This window comes from Mastigoproctus giganteus, chromosome 7, assembly GCF_048544385.1.
Source record: "Mastigoproctus giganteus isolate SK-2022 chromosome 7, ASM4854438v1, whole genome shotgun sequence".
NCBI lineage: Eukaryota > Metazoa > Arthropoda > Arachnida > Uropygi > Thelyphonidae > Mastigoproctus > Mastigoproctus giganteus.
Genome location: NC_143581.1, coordinates 184,087,518 through 184,106,817, shown reverse-complemented (window position 1 = coordinate 184,106,817; position 19,300 = coordinate 184,087,518). Strand labels below are relative to the sequence as shown.

General features: G+C 35.2%; 1 protein-coding gene across 1 annotated transcript in view; it reads left to right on the top strand.

Moving 5' to 3' along the window:
- Positions 1 to 19,300, top strand: part of LOC150083386 (ubiquilin-1-like) — a 237,395-nt gene that overhangs the window by 186,059 nt on the left and 32,036 nt on the right. The window contains exons 11-12 of the mRNA XM_090377236.1: positions 1,766 to 1,849; positions 3,958 to 4,073. Of these exons, the coding sequence (XP_090233362.1) occupies positions 1,766 to 1,849; positions 3,958 to 4,073 (200 nt within the window). The remainder of the gene's footprint in view (positions 1 to 1,765; positions 1,850 to 3,957; positions 4,074 to 19,300) is intronic.

Below are 19,300 nucleotides of genomic sequence, written 5' to 3'. Positions count from 1 at the left end.
GCCTGATGCCCAGGAGTGAGCTCTGGCTTTGAGTTGAGCAGCTGAGAGCCTGACGGGCTCCTCATATTAATTTCTTTGTGGGCATCTACCCTACACCTCAAGCTCTCATAGACATCCAGTAGAATGCTGAGTTGATGCCTAATTTCTAGACACTCTCTGCACCTGGCACACACACAGACATCCTCCTTGGTTAGATCATGTTCTATTCCAGAGAGTTCGCCAAACATTTCACAAGTTGCACATTTTTTTAGGCTCTGATGTGTTGGAAAATCGCCCCCCTCAGTTCTCCCCCGAGTCACCGCACTTCTGCCACTTTGTGCCCATTGCTTTGCTGCTCTAGTCTGGGGCATGATATTTTAAATTAATAAGATCAATAAATTTAATTAATTAATTGTCAATACTACGCTATTTAATAGAATCCTAAATGCAGTGATGCATATTACGCTATATAATTATACGTTAGAGCTGCCTAGTTACTACAATTAAAAATTTGAATTCCCTACTACTCTATACAAAAACAATGGCTGCAAGATTCAAACGAAATAACTGTTTTACGTATATTAAGTAGTAATTTTCAAAAACTCTTTATCTAAATTAAAAATAAAAATAACCAGTGTAACTATAACTATAAGACTACATATAAAGTACAATATAAAATAACAATTAGGTAAATAAAAAGGCAAACACTTATTGCTTTTTCGGAGCCTGTAATTCACAGCTGTAATTTTTAAAGAGAGTCAGTGCCCTCTCAACATAGTATGCTTTATATAATAACATAGTATGCTTTATATACACTAGATAATATGTTTATAAATGTCTTTAATCTAATACCAACAATTTGTATAAAAAACCTATACAGCTGATCCTATTGTAGGACATACTACACATGGAGGGAGGAAAGTTTGTAGTGGAAATGTGTGCTATAGCATGCACATTTTCAGAGATAGGCTTCATAGCTTGTTTACATTTCCAGTACTCAGTCCCATTTTTAAACTTATTTTTATCAATATGTAGCTATGATTGGTAAATAACATATTAAAATTAAAAAGTTATTCAGCTAAAATGTCCACGAGCAATACTGTTTTAATTTTGATGGCTAATTTTTCAGTTGGAGGGAGATAGGAAATCTTGTATTGGGCTGGTTTTTTTTTGAAGAATGAATGTAAGGTCAGTTGACTAGGTTGCTTTTTTTACCCTTCTAAAAAAATCTGTAATCATTCATAGGGTCATCCAATGTTCTTTTAAATGTGCAGCTGGATACATTCACTGGGCATTGAATTTTTCCAAACTTGAATTCTTTTTTTCCCATTTTTGTTTCAACATTTAATATTTCCTCCTTTTTTTTTTTTTAAAAAAAAACTATCTTTTTAGCACTCATTGTTTATAGCACAAGTAGTAAGAATAGGTAGTAGTACATATATATATATAATCATATAATTGTAATCATATATAGGTAGTAAGAACAAGTAGTAGTAGAAATTTATATATAGGAACTATATATAAATTTTTATACATAAAATATGTAACAGATCAAAATATGCAACATGCACTCACAGATAACCATAAACTAGAATGACACTTGGAAGAAAGAGTGAACATGGCAGCTTGTGGGTTTTATGTTCATAACTTGAAACATGTATTGTAAGAGAGCATATTACGTAGGATGAACTGTATTTTTATGTAAATTAAATTATATTTTTAAGTATGCAAATTTTATTAAACTCTAAAACTTATAAATATTATTATTAATCTCTTTTTGTTACAGCTAATGATCAACAATCCACTTTTATCAGGAAATCCACAATTGCAGGAGCAGATGAGAACACTTCTGCCTACATTCCTACAGCAGGTTTGTGAACTTTTTTAAAAATTTTTGATGTGAAAACATCTTTTTAGCAAATACTAAATTTCAGACTGAAGTAAAACCAATTTGTCACGAAAATGCAATGTGGAAATGATGCAAATTACATCACTTCCTAAATGATTCTAACAGCGAAATCCAAGCCAATAGCCTAATTACCCATTTGATTGTCCATTTGAATGGCTACAATCAAATGGCAACTACAGGAAGTATGATTGGAACAATACAAGTATTTGATTACAAATACTTCTCTTGTTGTAATCATACAAGTATGATTGCAACGATACAAGTTACATTAATTTGCCTCTGGCAGAAGATGCAAATGATGTCACTTCTACGTCGCATTTTTTGTGACTGATCAGATTTACTCAGTTGAAGCGAAATAAAGTGCAAAGACTTCACTAAGCATGGTAGATGGTTTTATCTGAAGCATCCTTCACATTTCTTTTAGGTATTTTGATTTATATATATTGATTACAAAATAAGAGCTTTTGTATTGTAAATATTTTATTGATCATTCACAAACTTCCATAATTTCAGCTGGAAGACAAGATACAATGGATTTATGATAACTAAAGTAAGAGACGTATACTTGCGACTGGAATGTATCTAAATGTCTCTGGAAAACAGTGTCAATTGAGGTACCCTATATTGTAGTTGAAATTGGGGGAAAATGCGAGATGGAAAAAGAAATTGCCGACAGATACTTGTATTGTTGCAGTCATATTTGGCGCCTCCGTAGCCAGGTGAGAAGGAGCATCAGTGCTTAGCACATGCTTCTTGATTAGACTGGGGTTCGAGCCTGTCACCACCAAATACGGAGGATGCGGAAAGGTCAAGGAATGACCACCGCATATTCCCGGAGCAATATGGCCTTAGTTGTTAATGTTCCTAAAAACCAAATAACGACAATAACGACAGCAGTCATATTTCCTGCAGTTATTACTGCAGGAAGTATGATTGTGACGTCATACTATTAAAAAAAATGGCTACACTCAAATAGGTAATTAGGTTATTGGCTTGGATTTCCTTAATCTCTTCCACGCCAAGGATATTTTCACATCCTTGGCAGTGGAAGAGGTTAAGGTGGAACAGCCAGCTTTCATCACAAGTAATTACAATACTCAAAAAGTCTGGATCATCTTCAGTCTTTTCCAAAACATCTTCACAAACTTTCATTCAAAATTTTTGACACCATATTAGCACACACACTTTTCTCATGCCTAGATTTTCAGTTAAAATTTGTGATTCTTTGTCTATACTGAGTTCTGATGCAACCATTCTAATGCTTAAATAGTGATCACTCCTAATCACCATCCTTACCTAGTCCACATTTCCATAAGTTTTCATGGATGCAAGACAGACATTACCTCACGGTCCTTTATTGTCTTCCACGTTAGCTCTTCCTTTTAAAAATCTTTTACGGCATTCAAATGTGAGATCTTCCCCATAAACTTGATGTAACTCATAACTTTCAGTTGTTTTCTTTAGTTTTGTTAAAAATTTGAGGTTCATTCAGCATTCGAGATTCTTTTTGTCATATCATTTTTCTAGCAAACCGCGAAAACACAAGGTAATGAAAACCTGTCTCACTGCAAAGTGAACGAGTGTGTTGGAATGTGACTTGGCAGATAATTAGGAAATGGTTCAAGGTCAACTGCTGTACCTTTATTTCACAGATGGCACTTTGTGTAGTGGCTGTGCATGCAGTCTCATTATTTAATAGCCACACCTTATATAATTGCCAATTTTAACTTTCTTGAAAGTGAAAGAATGCCAGCCGACCGGGCTAGCCGGGTGGGTAAAATGCCTGTCTGGCAACCCAAGGGTCGCGGGTTCGATTCTTGCCTCAAGCTTGGATCAAAGTACTGCAAAAAAAAACCTTGGGAGGTGCATTATGGCCACAGAAGCCTATGTGCCAACAACTACCAAAAAAAAAAAAAAAAGAAAGAAAGAATGCCATATTGACTATTTTATGCATTTAAAAAATTTATTGAATTTAAAATTTTATTATAATTGTAGGTAAAAAAAAAAAAAATCAGATTTCACAAAAAATAATTTTTTTTTTTTTTTTTTTTTTTTTTTTTTAAATTCAGCTTCAGAATCCAGAGCTTCAAAATGTAATTACAAATCCTCAGGCAATCGAGGCTATTATGAATATTCAACAGGGTATGGATCAGCTGCATCAGGTTGCACCAACAGTATTTAGTATGTAAGTGTTCTGCTGGTTTCCACAATATATATATATTTTTTAAATTTGATATAGGTCTTAATGATTTGCATAAATGTATCAAGAAAACTTATAAAATAATGCCAGTCATTGATTTAAACAGAAGACAAGTTAAAATCCCTCATGTGTTAAGTGATAAAAGTTAAATGTGCTGATTACAAATTATTTTCTGTTCCACTCTTCATCCTGTTCATTTAACATGTAAAATCAGATATATACTAAGTGACTTATTTCCTTTGAACTTAAATACTCAGTATGTGTGTCTGTTAACTAGACACAAAAAGAATTAAATATTAATAACACTTCAACAACCCCCCCTTCCCCTTTTTATCCCTATTGAAATTAAATATGGCAACCCACCAATTTTAAGCGAGAAGGGATTAAAGTCAAAAACTAAGTTTCTAGTAAAGAAGATGTCATATATTTTAAGAAAATATTAAATATTACATATATTAAGAAAATATTAGCCACAATATTATGGTACTAAATACAGTAAACCCTTGCTATTCGCGGGGGTTACGTTCCTGAGAAATGCTGCGAGTACTGAAAACGCGAATACTGAGTTATGGCTCCCATAGTATAAAGGGGTTCCGTTCCAAAGTATGAAATATATAAGAAAAACTAGTCTAAAATTTTGTCTATGTAAGTATTATACGTACCTTCATAATATGACTATGTACATGGACAGTACATAGTGAAATGCAAGCATATGGCATCGAAATGAAAATAAGAAACGATTTAATATTAAATGTAATATTTATTAGAAATTTCAAACAAATCTTTCAAACCAGCGTTTTTGCTAGCTAAAAAATTTATCCTGCCAGTGCTATCACCAGTATGGACACTACGGTGGATTTTTTCTTCCGATTTTTTGATTGATCGTACCGTTGACTCATTGATTTTATAATGTTTTGCCACTGAGGAGACACTTTCACCATTAGAAAATTTGTCTAATAACTCAATTTTATTCGCTAACGTCATTGCCTTCTTTGATCTGTCACATTTCCCTGGTTATTCGTAGCCATATTTTTGCCCTGGTTATTCATAGCCATATTTTTGTACGGGTTAGAAAGAACTTGTCCACAATAAGTCACTTTCTGCCATTAACACACTCGAAAAAGTCTGTTTTACACTGCAAAACGGTAGATTTATCACTTTTGTAAGCATATCAATTTAGAAATTGATAAATTTATTCAATTTATAAGCATATAAATTAAAACACGAAACCTTCCATGACAAGTGCATAACACATGTGTACTGAACAAGGATGAGCGAGAAACATCCACGCTCGTGATTTTGTCGCCCCTCGCCCCCCACCCACTGAGCGCTGTTTTGACCGGGAAAGATAATTTTAGCCACACCACATTTTTTTATGGCGGAAAATGTTCACGGCGCTTTAAAATTCACATTTTTTAGGTTTCATTTTATATTAAATCAGCGACCGCGAATACAGATACTGCAAATAGCGGGGGTTTATTGTATTGAACAATGGGTCTATTAACCTTATTCTATTTACAAAAATGTTTATCTGATTACAAAATACTTATTTTGTCATTTTTTTTGCCTTTTATAATCATCCATTGGTGTCTCCCACACGAGATTCCAACGTTAGTCTGCCTGCCTATTTGGACACCATTTTCCCTGGTATCTTTTTTCTTTTTTTTTTTTCTTTCCCCACTTGAAAAATATCTTGGTGAAACCTTTCACCGTGTTCATCAGAGACCACTCCCAAGTTTTCAGGGAAAAAAGTCTAAATGGAAATATAGAAATGAAAATTCTGTATGCTTAAAATTAGTTCACCCACAATTTCACTGTAATTTCTCATTGCCTAAAAAGTTTTGGCAGACATTTTCAAATGCTCTCCAGGTTCTTATTTCTGTAGCACTTAATAATTTTTTAGTGAATTCCTCATCTTGGAATAGCAGTTTGATTTGAGGACCCAAAAAAATTCTCTTTTATCATGACCTCACTTATTTGAGAAAACTTTTGCCTCAAACAGGAAAATCCTTCTCCTTTTTTTGTCCATCACTTTCACAAATATTTTTATCAAACCTAGCTTGATGTGCAATGGAGGTAAATTGATTTTTTACTCATTCACTAAAGGAGGATGTGCTACATTTTTCTGGCCTGGTGTAGTTTCTGAATGGTCTGGCCATTTTTTAACCCTGTACTGGCAATCCTTCACTCGACTGTTCCACTTGCATAAAAAGCTGCAGTATTTAGTGTATCCACCGTGCAACCCAGTCAGCAAAGCTACCAGGTTTAGGTTGGCACATATATTCCATTTGTATTCTTGATAGCATGTTTTTTGTCAAAGAGCCTGTAGGTTCTCGTACGTTTCCTTCATGGGAGCTGCATGGGCCACTGGTATAGATGGATACTCATTTCTGTTATGGAATAAAATTGCTTTCAAACTGACCTTGGATGAATCAGTGAAAAACCTCCACTGCTCGGAGATGTGCTCCAGATACAACTCTTTCACTAATTCCTGAACATTGTTACAATAAGCCAAAGCACCATCCATGGAGTAATAGGTCATTATGTGAGCTTGCCTCTTCCTATCAAAAGACACCTTGACTTCCTTTTCAAGAAGATTCCACTGCAGTAGCCATGATCCTAGTAATTGAGCCTTGGTTTTGGAGAGGTGCAAAATCATTCAATTTTGCCTTTGTGATTAGATGCAGCTTTGCAGTATCAAGAATTGAAGTCTGGATCTGCTTGTTTTAGGTCTTGCATCTTCTGGAGATTCCTTTTACAATCCTGAATTAGAGTCAAGTCCATAAGTTTCTGGTGGCATTGGCATTGTATCATCGTGAGGAACTGACCTTAGAGCAGAAGGTATGTTGAAGTACTCTATTTTATGCTTGGATTTCCCAGAAAAATTGATCATGCAAAAGTAACAGTTGTTTATGTGGTCTCAGAGTTCCTGCCATATCACCAGAACAGCAAAAGGCATTGATTTATGACTACCTCTAAGCCAGCCTGTTAATATCCTTGAACATTAGCTATAGGAAATCTTTGGAGCCCATACTTTATCTTGATCTCCGACCTTACGACCAAAATAGAATTCATAGGCTTTTCTCACAAGTTTTGACAGTGCCTTCTGTTGCAATTTTAATACATTTGCCACAAATGTAGCAAAAGTTATCAGTCTTATTTTGGGAAGAATGCAACATGTTTCATTTACAGTTGAGGTACGTGCCCATAAGAACACAATTAAGAAATTGTATATTTTTATTTCTAATTTATACACAGTTCACGATTTACACTTATGCACTCAACATATTTTTTTTATTATTTCATATAGCCATTTCTTTTAATTCAAACAGCCATAGCATTAACTGTTCAGAATTGGACATATGTTTATATAAACTTTTCATTGTTTTTTAGCTCATGAATTGACCTATATATATATATATATATATATATATAAAATTATTTTTAAAGTTATGTGTAGAATGTAGTAGGTATAAATCTATAATATAACTAATGCTAATAATGAAAATACCGTGCACCGTGGGAGCGATATATGTTGATTAAAGGGGGAAGAACGGAAAAGAAAAATGTAACGTTATAAACAAAGTGCGAATTTTGAAAAAATGTAAATTTTGAAAAGAACGACCAAGGTAGAAATAGCATTGCAGTATCTTTCATAATTTCTGTTTATTTATGTTACACTTTTAACACAACTGACTTAAGTACATGATGCACCTACTCTCGGACATTCATTCAGGGTCCTAACTATAGGAACGGGTTTGCAACCCCGAACTACCCTAGCCCAACTACATATCACTAATTTAATCATCTTTTTGCTTTACTAAATTCTATATTTTATGCTCTGTGAGCCATTAGTGTAACGAAAGCAATATCAGAGTACTATTTTTCTTACTATACCCAATCGATATTTTTTCGCCTTAACAAAGTTTAGCTACCTTCTACTGCTACTTTGTAAGTTATTATTTCTTTGCTATCCCGGGGTTTGTGCATCATGTACTTAACTTTAACCTAGCGTAGCTCCACCGCTTACGTAAATTACATAATATACAGACACCAAAATTCGTCTAACGCTAGGAGCCGCTAGTGTTTCTTCGCATATATACATGGGTTAGCCTCCGGCACTGTCTTTTCTGTCAACCCGTCCAGTAGCGGTAAGTTCTTGTCATTCGGACACTACCTTTGTCTTCACCTTTTTGGCGGGCCACTTACTTCTGTAAGGTCATCCATGTTCTGCATGTTATACTTGTGGCATAATATTTTTGCTTAACTTGTATTTTATTTATTTATTCAAAATTTATATTCTAAATTATTTTAGTTTTTACCACATGTCTTCGTACATGTGTTTTTTGACATACAGAACATGTCAGAAACAGAAGTAAGAGTATTGCTGTTCTTTTTCATAATTTGGGTGGATGACCTCTGAAGAAGACACAGAAATTATGAAAGATACTGCAATGCTATTTCTACCTTGGTCGTTCTTTTCAAAAATCTGCTATTTCTACCTTGGTCGTTCTTTTCAAAATTTACATTTTTTCAAAATTCGCACTTTGTTTATAACGTTACATTTTTCTTTTCCGTTCTTCGCCCTTTAATCAACATATATCGCTCCCAGGGTACACGGTATTTTCATTATTAGCATTAGTTATATTATAGATTTATACCTACTACATTCTATACATAACTTTAAAAATAATTTTATATATACATTATGGTTGTAGGGTACCTTTGCTCTTGCAGTGTCCCTGATCCATAATTCATATTATCGATAATTCATTTTATCGCTATTCAAATTCAAATCCATTTTCTCTACTTAATTTTAATTTTATTATTCATAATTATTATATATATATATATATATATATATATATATAGGGTGTCTAAAATGTTCTTAGGGAGTTTTTTTTCAAATACAGCAGTTTTTAAGAAAAATGAATTTTTGTGACATAATTACTACACTGGAACACAATAAATAATGAATGACACAATCAAAGTGAATTCAGAAAATAAAATTTATACAAAAAAAAAGTGTTAATTAATGGTCCCACTTCCCACATTTAGTCTGTTGGAAGATTTCACAGGAGTCAAAACTGTTATGCACTTGAATGACAGCATTATTTATTACACATGACACAGCAACTCAAATTGTGTTTACATAATTAAAAAGAGTGCTTATAGGAAAAAGTTAGAATTAAGATGTAAAAGATTCAACTGCTGCCTTAATTAACAGTTTACCCCCCCCCCCCCCCCCCGCATGCTGCATTCCATTCTGAATAATAATTGCATTATCCCATAGTGGGTTTTTGCTAAGACCTGCACCTTCACCTAGAGACTAAATGTGAGAAGTGGTATCCTGTAAACCAGGCATTTCATGATTTTTAAGATGTATTTTATTTTCTGAATTCATGTTAAATGAGTGTTTAGCATTATTTACTCTATTCCAGTGTTGTTATCAAGGGTTTATTGGTAATAATGGTCATAATATAACAATATCAAGTTTTATAAGGTACAGATTTTCCTTATGGAGAAAAGAGCATCAAATAATGTGACACACACACACACACACACACACACACACACACACACACACACACACACACACACACACACGGGGTGTCTCAAAAATATTGGTACAAACGTTTAGGAGAGGTAGGTAACATCTAAAGGAATGTGAATCGCATAGGAATCCATAACCGGAAATGTCACAGGAAAGTAGTAGCAGTGGCACAAGAAGCAGAAATGACGATGTTACAAACAGTAAATTCTAAGTGGGAAGCATTCAAGGAATTAATCGTGGAAGCTACTAGACTTTTCATACCGATGAAGAAATATTGTTCAAGGTTTAGGCCTAAATGGTTATCAAATGAACTAATGAGACTCGTGACAGAGAAGAAAAATGCATGGGATGCATATAAATTATCAGGCGACGCAGAAGCCTGTGGCAGATATAAGCTAGTCTGTAATCAGGTCACAAAGGAGGTTCGGCAGGCAAAGGCGGATTACGAGAAATCTTTGGCAAAAGATGCTAAGAAAAACAGCAAGGATTTCTTTACTTATATAAACTCTAAAAGGAAGGGGATGAATATGATTGGTCCACTTGACATCGATGGTTCGACTGTTGATGATCCTGCTCAGATAGCAAACAAACTGAATGAGTATTTTGTATCTACATTCACATGTGAGGAATTATTACAGTTTGAAAATGGAAGAAGGTTATCAAATTGTAGCAGTGTGCTTAATGATTTTGTAATAACTGAGAGCAAAATGGAAGAGAAATTGTTGAAGTTAAACATAAGAAAGGAACCTGGGGTGGATGGGATCTATCCAGTTATATTAAAGGAGGCGGCAAAGCAACTAAGCAAACCCTTAGCCATAATTATGAGAGAATCCTTGGATTCAGGGGAGGTTCCCACGGACTGGAGATGTGCAAATGTATCCCCAATTCACAAAGGAGGTTCGAAGGGTGACACGAGTAATTACAGACCAGTTAGTTTAACTTCTGTTCCGGGTAAAATAATGGAGTCACTGGTTGAAGATGCATTGCAGGATCATCTAGACAAGACTGCAGCAATAATTCAGACACAGCATGGGTTTGTTAAGCGAAAGTCTTGTCTGACAAATTTGATTGGTTATTATGATGTGGTCACAAAGGAACTGGATGCAAAAAATAATTTTGATATCATATACTTGGATTTCAGGAAAGCTTTTGACACTGTTGCGCATGGAAGACTACTGTACAAATTGGAGCAGAATGGTATTAAGGGTAAGTTGCTACAATGGATAAAGGGATGGTTGAGTGGGAGAAGACAGAGGGTGGTAATCAATGGATGCTGCTCTTCGTGGACTAATGTTATTAGTGGAGTCCCACAGGGTTCGGTGTTGGGTCCACTGTTGTTTTGTATATTTATCAATGATATTGATGAAGGTATATCAGGCTTAATGTCGAAGTTTGCAGATGACACGAAGGTTGGCAGGGTTGTTAATGACAGTCATGGCAGTGTGCTACTGCAACAGGATCTAGATAATTTGGGCAGATGGGCTAAGAAGTGGCAACTGAAGTTTAACCTTGACAAATGCAAAGTACTGCATATGGGTAGAAGTAACCCCAGAAAAACGTACCAACTGTGTGGTACTACACTTAAGGTGGTAGAAAATGAAAAAGACCTGGGAATAATTGTGCAGTCAGATATGAAGTTTTCTGAGCAATGCAGACAGGCTGCTAGGGCAGGTCATGGGGTTTTGTCAATGATATATAGGAATTTTGCTAGCAGGGAAAAGGAGGTGATTGTCCCTCTGTATAAGGCAATGGTCAGGCCACGCCTTGAGTACTGCGTACAGGTCTGGAGGCCTCATTTTGGGAAGGATGTAGATTTGCTTGAGCGTGTACAGAGAAGAGCAACACGATTGGTGAGGGGAATGAAGGGATCCTCTTACCAAGAGAGGCTTAAGTTCTGCAAATTGCAGTGGCTGGAGACTAGGCACCTGCACGGTGATCTGATTGAGGTCTATAAGGCCTTGAATGGGTTGAGCACGCTGAATTCTGATGGGATCCTCCCACTTGTTCAGAATACGAACCTACGGGGACATAAGTTCAAATTAAGAAAGGATAGATGTAGAATAGATGTGCGGAAATTTGCCTTTAGCCAGCGGGTGGTTAATTGCTGGAACAAACTTCCATCTGTCGTTGTGGAAGTTGATAGGTTAAATAAATTTAAGGAGGAACTGGACAGGCATTTGGAGGGTATGGTGTGATTTTTTTTTTTTTTTTTTTTGGCTGATGCTGCATAAGCTCCTACACTTGCTTTCTTGCATCAAGTGCCACTACTACTACTACTACAAGACAGTAATTAGTGGCAAACATTTATTTGACATAATATTAACAATGGAGTGAGAGATGGGTGCATTTCATGATGTTACAACAGATGCTCGAAGGTTCCACCATGAGACGCAATGCATGGATTGGCGGACATGGTCGAACACACCTGGAGTTTCTTTGACAGTAGCAGCAGCGCAGAAAAGTCTCGCTACGAGATCCATTTCCATCTCCACAGGCGATTCATACACGATAGATTTGAGGGGCCCCCCACAGAAAGAAATCAAGGCTCGATCTACCACGGCCAATCTATCTACGCCCAAAATGGTCATGAACGCACCTTCCATAATGGGCAGGCACCCTGTCACGTGTTGAAACCAAATGTTGTGTCTCACATTTGCTGGAACATCGTCACGTAACCCTGGTAGAACTTGTTCAAGAAAGATTCGATATTTAGCGGAGTTCATGCAGAATGGTAACAAGTATGGGCCAACTAAGCAGTCACTGCCATACCTGCTCACACATTTATTGTGAAGCGATGTTGTGCCGCATGGGGGGTGCACACTATGTGGGTTGTCGTGAGCCCACACATGAGCATTGTGCTGATTGAATAAGCCTTCTCGAGTGAAATAAGCCTCATCCGTGAACAAAACTTTGAAATTTTCCCCTCTCGTGAACAGATGAACAGTGCCGTCTACCGACTTATGGTGACGTTTCCGGTTATGGGTTCCTAAGTGATTCACATTCCTTTAGATGTTACCTATCTTCCCTAAATGTGTGTACCAATATTTTTGAGACACCCTGTATATAAATAATTGTTTTTAAAAAGGCAAAAAGTTCTTTCTTTGATAGTTTGGGAAGTCTGTTATTAGATAAACTGAGTTGACTTGCACAATTTAGGCATTATGAATAGTCGCTTTTTTGTAAAAGTAGCAGTGAATACTGTTTCTATAATATGGATTTGGGCAAGAGTGACTTCCCCTTTTTTATTTGATTATAAACTAGATATCACCTGTTTGAGTTTGTTTGGTTTGAAACAACTTGTTAGATGTCTGGGATCAACAGCATTTTTTGAGTTTCGTTTTTACTCAACATAATGTTGAGCTGTACATTAAAATAAAATCCGTATTGTATAATTGTATTTACCTACTGCAGAGAATCCATGCGAAAAGGTGACATTCCTCTCTTTTAGTACCTCTTACTCAGTGACTTCATAATCTAGGTGGGCTGCTCTTGCTAATTACAACTATATAAGTTTGTTGTAGAGTGCTTGCATGAACTGGTGACCTGTTTGACTTATATAAGTGGCTAAAAATAAAGAGATGGAAAATGCCCAGTGTGTGTGTGTATACAGCTGGAAAAATGTACCCACATACTGGGCTTAAATTATTTGTGGAATTAAATAATTTTTTATCCATGTAAATTGTTGCTCTTTACATAAGATATTAACTGTGGAAGCTTCTTGCTTTGGGAGCTTTTATTTTGTTTTTAATACTGATAAGCCAAGTTAAAAGAGGAAAAATATAAAAAAATTTATTGCATGCTTCCTCTTTCAAGTTGTAATGTACTACAAAACAGTGTATGCATTTTATTATGTTGTTTCATTTGTTGTGTGTTTGTTCTTTATTGTATTGTGTGTAGCCTTTTCTCAGCTTCCACAGTTAAACTCTTCTGTAAATAGTGACTTATTGACACACACACACACACACACACACACACACACACACACACACACACACACACACACACACACACACGCACACACACAAAATTAATTCCACATAAGCAATTTTTAAAATTCAAAATATGTGCTCTCTCTCTCTCTCTCTCTCTCTCTCAAGTGTGTACACACTTGAGAGAGAGAAAATACATTGGAATGTGTGGTTAATAATGGAAGCAAAAACTGAACTTGGCAGTTTGTTATTGATTGAATTTCATCAAGGTACTTCTCATTTTAGCTAAATTTATGCATTATTTTTCTTAACGTATATATACTGCAATGAAACTTAAAAAAAAAAAAAAAAGAGAGAGAAAATTTAAATGAGAATTCTGAATATTCAGTACAGTGCTAATGAAAGTATCTAACTAAAATTTTCTTTGATACTGCCATTTTTATTTTAGTCCCTTGAACTTTGAATTAACAAGGTTTTACTGTAGTAGGTGTTCAGTGTTTTGTCTTGCATTACCTTGACATGGGTCTGGTTGATAGTGACAGTTGAAGGTCTCCCAGACTTCAAGGCCATTCCCACCGTGATGTAGTTTTTGATTTAAGTGTGTGTATGTGTTGGGGGGGGGGTCATCCTAAGATATTTGCCATATACTGATGTGTCAATCATTTTTCATGATGTGATATTCATCACCTGCATAATTCCAAATATTATTTGTTTTCAGCTTTTCCATTCACACAATCACTTCAGTCACCTGTAAAAAAAAAAAAAAAAAATGTACTAAGGTGTTTCAAATAATATCAGCAAAAGTGGGCCATTATGTTATTTTAAACTAACAACATTTAAGAGAAATCATCAATATGAGGAATAATTTTCAATTAGCACCCTCAAGTGTAGAATTGGTGAAAGCCATCATAGGATGGTTAGTGTATGATAGGAACAATTTGTCAAAAAAGAGAGGTATCAGAGTTGACACAAAAGTTTGAAAATAGAGTTCTCCTTAACCTGAAGATACACAGTTTAGCCTCAGTAGCCTTTGTGTCATAAAACTCAATACCAACAGCTACTTAATCTGGCCAGGCTAACTTCATCATTGATACACCAGGAAATGTCTGCTGTTGACATTCATGGAATTGGTCATTCAGTTTATTCAGTCTCACCCAGATGCAAGTAAGGAATTCAATGAGAGCATCAAATCTGTTAGACCGGGGTTCGAGCCCGTCACCACCAAATACGGAGGATGTGGAAAGGTCAGGGAATGACCACCGCATATCCTGGAGCAATATGGCCTTAGTTGCTAATGCTCCTAAAAAAAAAAAAAAAAAAAAAAAATCTGTTTATCACATTATCTATAACAAGATGAGATTCAGTAAAGTGTGCAATAATGGTCTTTTTCATCTGGAAAATAAGCAGGGTAAGCATGTAGTGTCATTCCAGCTCCCCATTGGCAAAGAAATTCCAGACCATACTCTTTATAGGTTATTTTAACCATATTTTGGGATAAAACTGTATTATTTTGGAGAGTTACATGATGAAGAGGACAACTGTCAGTGTTGCTTTATACTGCTTATGATATGTGCATGAACCATCTGAAGCTGCAAATGATTTTTCAGGCCTCAGAACCTCAAAAGAGGTTTGTTTATAGCATGATAACATCTATCCTCACAGTACTCATACAATTGTTGACATCATTTGAGATCTGCATTTCGAAGTGTCTCTGTGCCCTCTTTATTTTTCAGGCCTTGCTGTTTCTTAGTTCACCTCTTTGGAAAGAGGAATCTGGGGATGGGCCATTTATACTCTGATGAAAGGGTCCAAAAAACAATACATGACTAGTTCAGCAAACAGCCAGACAAACTCTTCTGTAGCAGTATTCATCATTAATCTTACAAATACATATCTTCTCTTGCAAAAGTAATGTCCAAATACTTCAGAGAAAAGTTCAAAAATAGTAAGTCTTCTTACTGCAGGTTTGAATAAAGAATTGGTTAACTGTTTTCATTGGAACCACCCTCGTATTTTTTGTAGAACCTTCAGATTCGATGATTAATATATAAAGGAATAAACATGCACACAACATTTAGGAATTACAGAATCTGTTGACTTTATTAAATAGAATCGAAACTTCCCAGTCATCTTTTGAAATGAAGACATTATGGAAGTATTAAAAATGTACATGAAGTGCTTAGTTTATAGTAATTACTGGTTGATAGCATTCAAAGAGCTCCAACTGGCAAAATTTAATTAAGTTTTTATTAAAGTGACACTAATTTCATAATTCACCACAGAATCAAGTAACAGGTTGCTCTTAGTTCAAGAAACATTACGCTTTTAAAGTTTGAATTCTCAGTCCACTTATAATGCCAATTTTGTTTTACTGTGAACTTGGTTTCGCTAGTGGACAAAAGCAAGTACAGCAGTTTAATTTTTTCCTATACACATTCTGGTGAATAGGTGTGTATATATATATATATATGATTTGCTTGGGACATTATTATTGTAATACAGTAAACCCTTGATTTAATGGACTAATATGGGGGTGAGGCCTATTCACTGTGTAATTGTCTTAAACTTTAAAAAAAATACATAATTCACTTAAAGTTTCTAGCATGTTATGAAAAATGCTGAATTCTGAAATAATAATAATATAAGTTTCAATATGGTAGACTTTCTAAATAACAGCACCTTCATATCAAGTTTAGTCTGCACAGGTAGCACAGGGGTATCGTCACCGGGTGGAAAAGGCCCGGATTTGAATCCCATCAATGACACAAGGAACTTTTATGGGCTTTTTTTTTTTTCACTCCATGGCTGAGTTAGTGGGTCTCAGGCATAGATAGCAAGATTTCCCCCCCCCCCCAGAAACTGGGGGTTTTCGTCCAGCAGAACAGGCAAGTCAAGCAGAGAACACACGCAATTTACAGTCACAATACACATGGGTATGTGAATTAACTTTCCAGGTGACCCCTAATGTAATATTTTTGATTATATCAAGTTTGTCACTAAGCTTTAACGTTGTTCTTCTTTTCTTCTCTGTATGAGGTTTATTAACTTTAGGAGCCATAGTGAGGGGTTTTTAATTTAAAATAAATGTAAAACAGCTGTGTAATCCATGATATCAGTACATGATTCACTTTGAAAATGGCGAACTTAAACAAATACAGTAATTACTTGACTTGCCGTTTTCCTTTTTCAGCACTACCAGACATCTGTGCTGTCTGTATACATCCGATTTAAATGTGTCATTATTCTGACCACATTTGGTACTACATAAAATGTGGTACTACTGTACCACATTTTATTGCACTGAAATCAGTTGTGTGGAGTAGAAAAGCTTGAAATTTTGCTACATCATATAGTGGTAATGAAAACCCTATGATGTGAATCTTGTGAATGGCCTATAATACATGAATTGGTTTTGCTTTCAGTTTCTTTATAACATCATGAACTATAAACACAACTTAGTTTTCAACATGTTACTTCAATAATCAAAGATGCTTCACAATATTTTGATATGCCATTATTTGATATACTATTGATAAACAAAAGTAAGGACAGCCTCTTCATGCAAGTAGAATTGGTTTTGTTGTTAATTAAAATGTTTAAGTGATGATATATTCTTTCAGACAGGTTTTGGTCCCAAAAAAGATGAAAATGTTTTTCAATGGATGTTGCTCATTATTTTCAAAGTTATTAAATTGAGGGTTTACTGTAATGAAGTATTTGACTGAAATATTACATTTATATACATTGTTCAATTTGCAGTAGTCACTAGTGATCTTCAAGGACTTTTTTTTTTTTTTAATTAGTTGGATTTTAATTGTTGGAATAACACTGTTTTGCTTTTAAAGTTTTCGTACTCAGTCCACTTATAATGCCAGATTCCTTTTACTGTGAACTTGGTTTCGCTGGTGGACAAAAGTAAACACAGCAGTTTCATTTTTTCCTATACACATTCCTGTGAATGGGTACATGATTTGCTTGTAACATTATTATTGTAATGAAGTGTTGAGTGGATTAAATATTACTATAAACACAACTTAGTTTTCAAAATGTTACTTCAGTAGTCAAAGATGCTTCACAGTATTTTGATATCCCATTATCTGATATACTATTGATAAACAAAAGTAAGGACAGCCTCCTCATGCAAGTAGAATTGGTTTTGTTGTTAATTAAAATGTTTAAGTAATGGTATATTCTTTCAGACTGAGGTTTGAGTCCCAAAGAGATGAAAATGTTGCCCATTATTTTCAAAGTCATTAAATTGAGGGTTTACTGTAATAAAGTGTGTGACTGAAGTATTAAATTTATATGCATTGTTCGGCACTAGTGATCTTCAAGGACTATTTTTTTTTTAAATCAGTTGGATTTTAATTGTTGGAATAACACCGTTATGCTTTTAAAGTTTTCATATTCAGTCCACTTATAATGCCAGATTCCTTTTACTGTGAACTTGGTTTCGCTGGTGGACAAAAGTAAACACAGCAGTTTCAATTTTTCCTATACACATTCCTGTGAATGGGTATATGATTTGTTTGTAACATTATTATTGTATTGAAGTGTTGAGTGGATCAAATATTACATTTATATTTAAATTTACAGTAATTGCTGGCGATCTTCAAATTGGTTGGATTTAATCTGTTGGAATGATTGCTATTCATTGTTGCAGATTAAGGAATTACAGGCAACCCCCCCCCCCATAACATGGTACTTCTACAACACGGTTTTGCTCTAACTCGATTGATAAATTGTGGCAATCCTTGCACAACATGGTGCTTAAATAACACGGTATTTGTGCAGTGGGGGGAACCCTGCTATTATGTTGGCTGTAGTTTTTCAACATTTCCACTCTTTTTGAATCCCCGCTGTTGACTCGCTAGTCAAAAAAAAAAAAAAAAAAAATGGAGAAATCCCTGTATTTTATTTTGTTGGAAAATTCCTGTGTTACGTTCTGTGCTATTCAACTTGTGGGAAAATCTAGATTTAAATGTTTTATTACTATTGGATAGCACACCAGGCCATCCAAAATATTTAAGTCATCCAAACGTTGAAGTTATGTTCCTACCGCCACAGTTGTACTGAATTAATACTTCTTTCATTCAGTCATTAGATAAAGGCATTATATCTACCTTTAAAACTCATTACATCAGAAAATCGTTACAATAGATTTTTCAAAAAAATTGATTCCGAATCTATTGAAGTAATGGACGCATGGAAACATTTTTAATTTGTGGACTGTATCAGAATCATAGCTTTATCGCTCAAAGAAGTAAAACCGTCAACGTTAAATGCGTGTGGAAAAATGTATGGCCAGAGTTGGTTCATTCAGGAAATATGATCGAACCAGCAGAAAACAGAATCGGTGCGATAGTAGAACTTGCTACGTTGGTAGGAGGGGAAGGTTTTGATGATATGACTACTGAAGCCCTCGTGGTTAGCAGATTTGATAGAATTGCCCTCCTCCTCATGCCGGCTTGAAAAGATCTGAGTCTGAATTCCGTTGATGAAGGGAGGAAATTTTTATGGGTCTTTTTCACAATGTGGCTGAGTTAGTCGGGCGAGGGTAGTATGGTTTTTCATCCAGCAAAACAAAATCGACCTCAAGACACGTGCAATTTATCGACAATATAATACACAGAGTAACATGGCCTTAGTTGCTGATGCTCCTAAAAAATTTTAAAAAATATGATTACTGAAGACGTTCAAGAATTACTGGTAGAAAAAGAGGCCGGTGT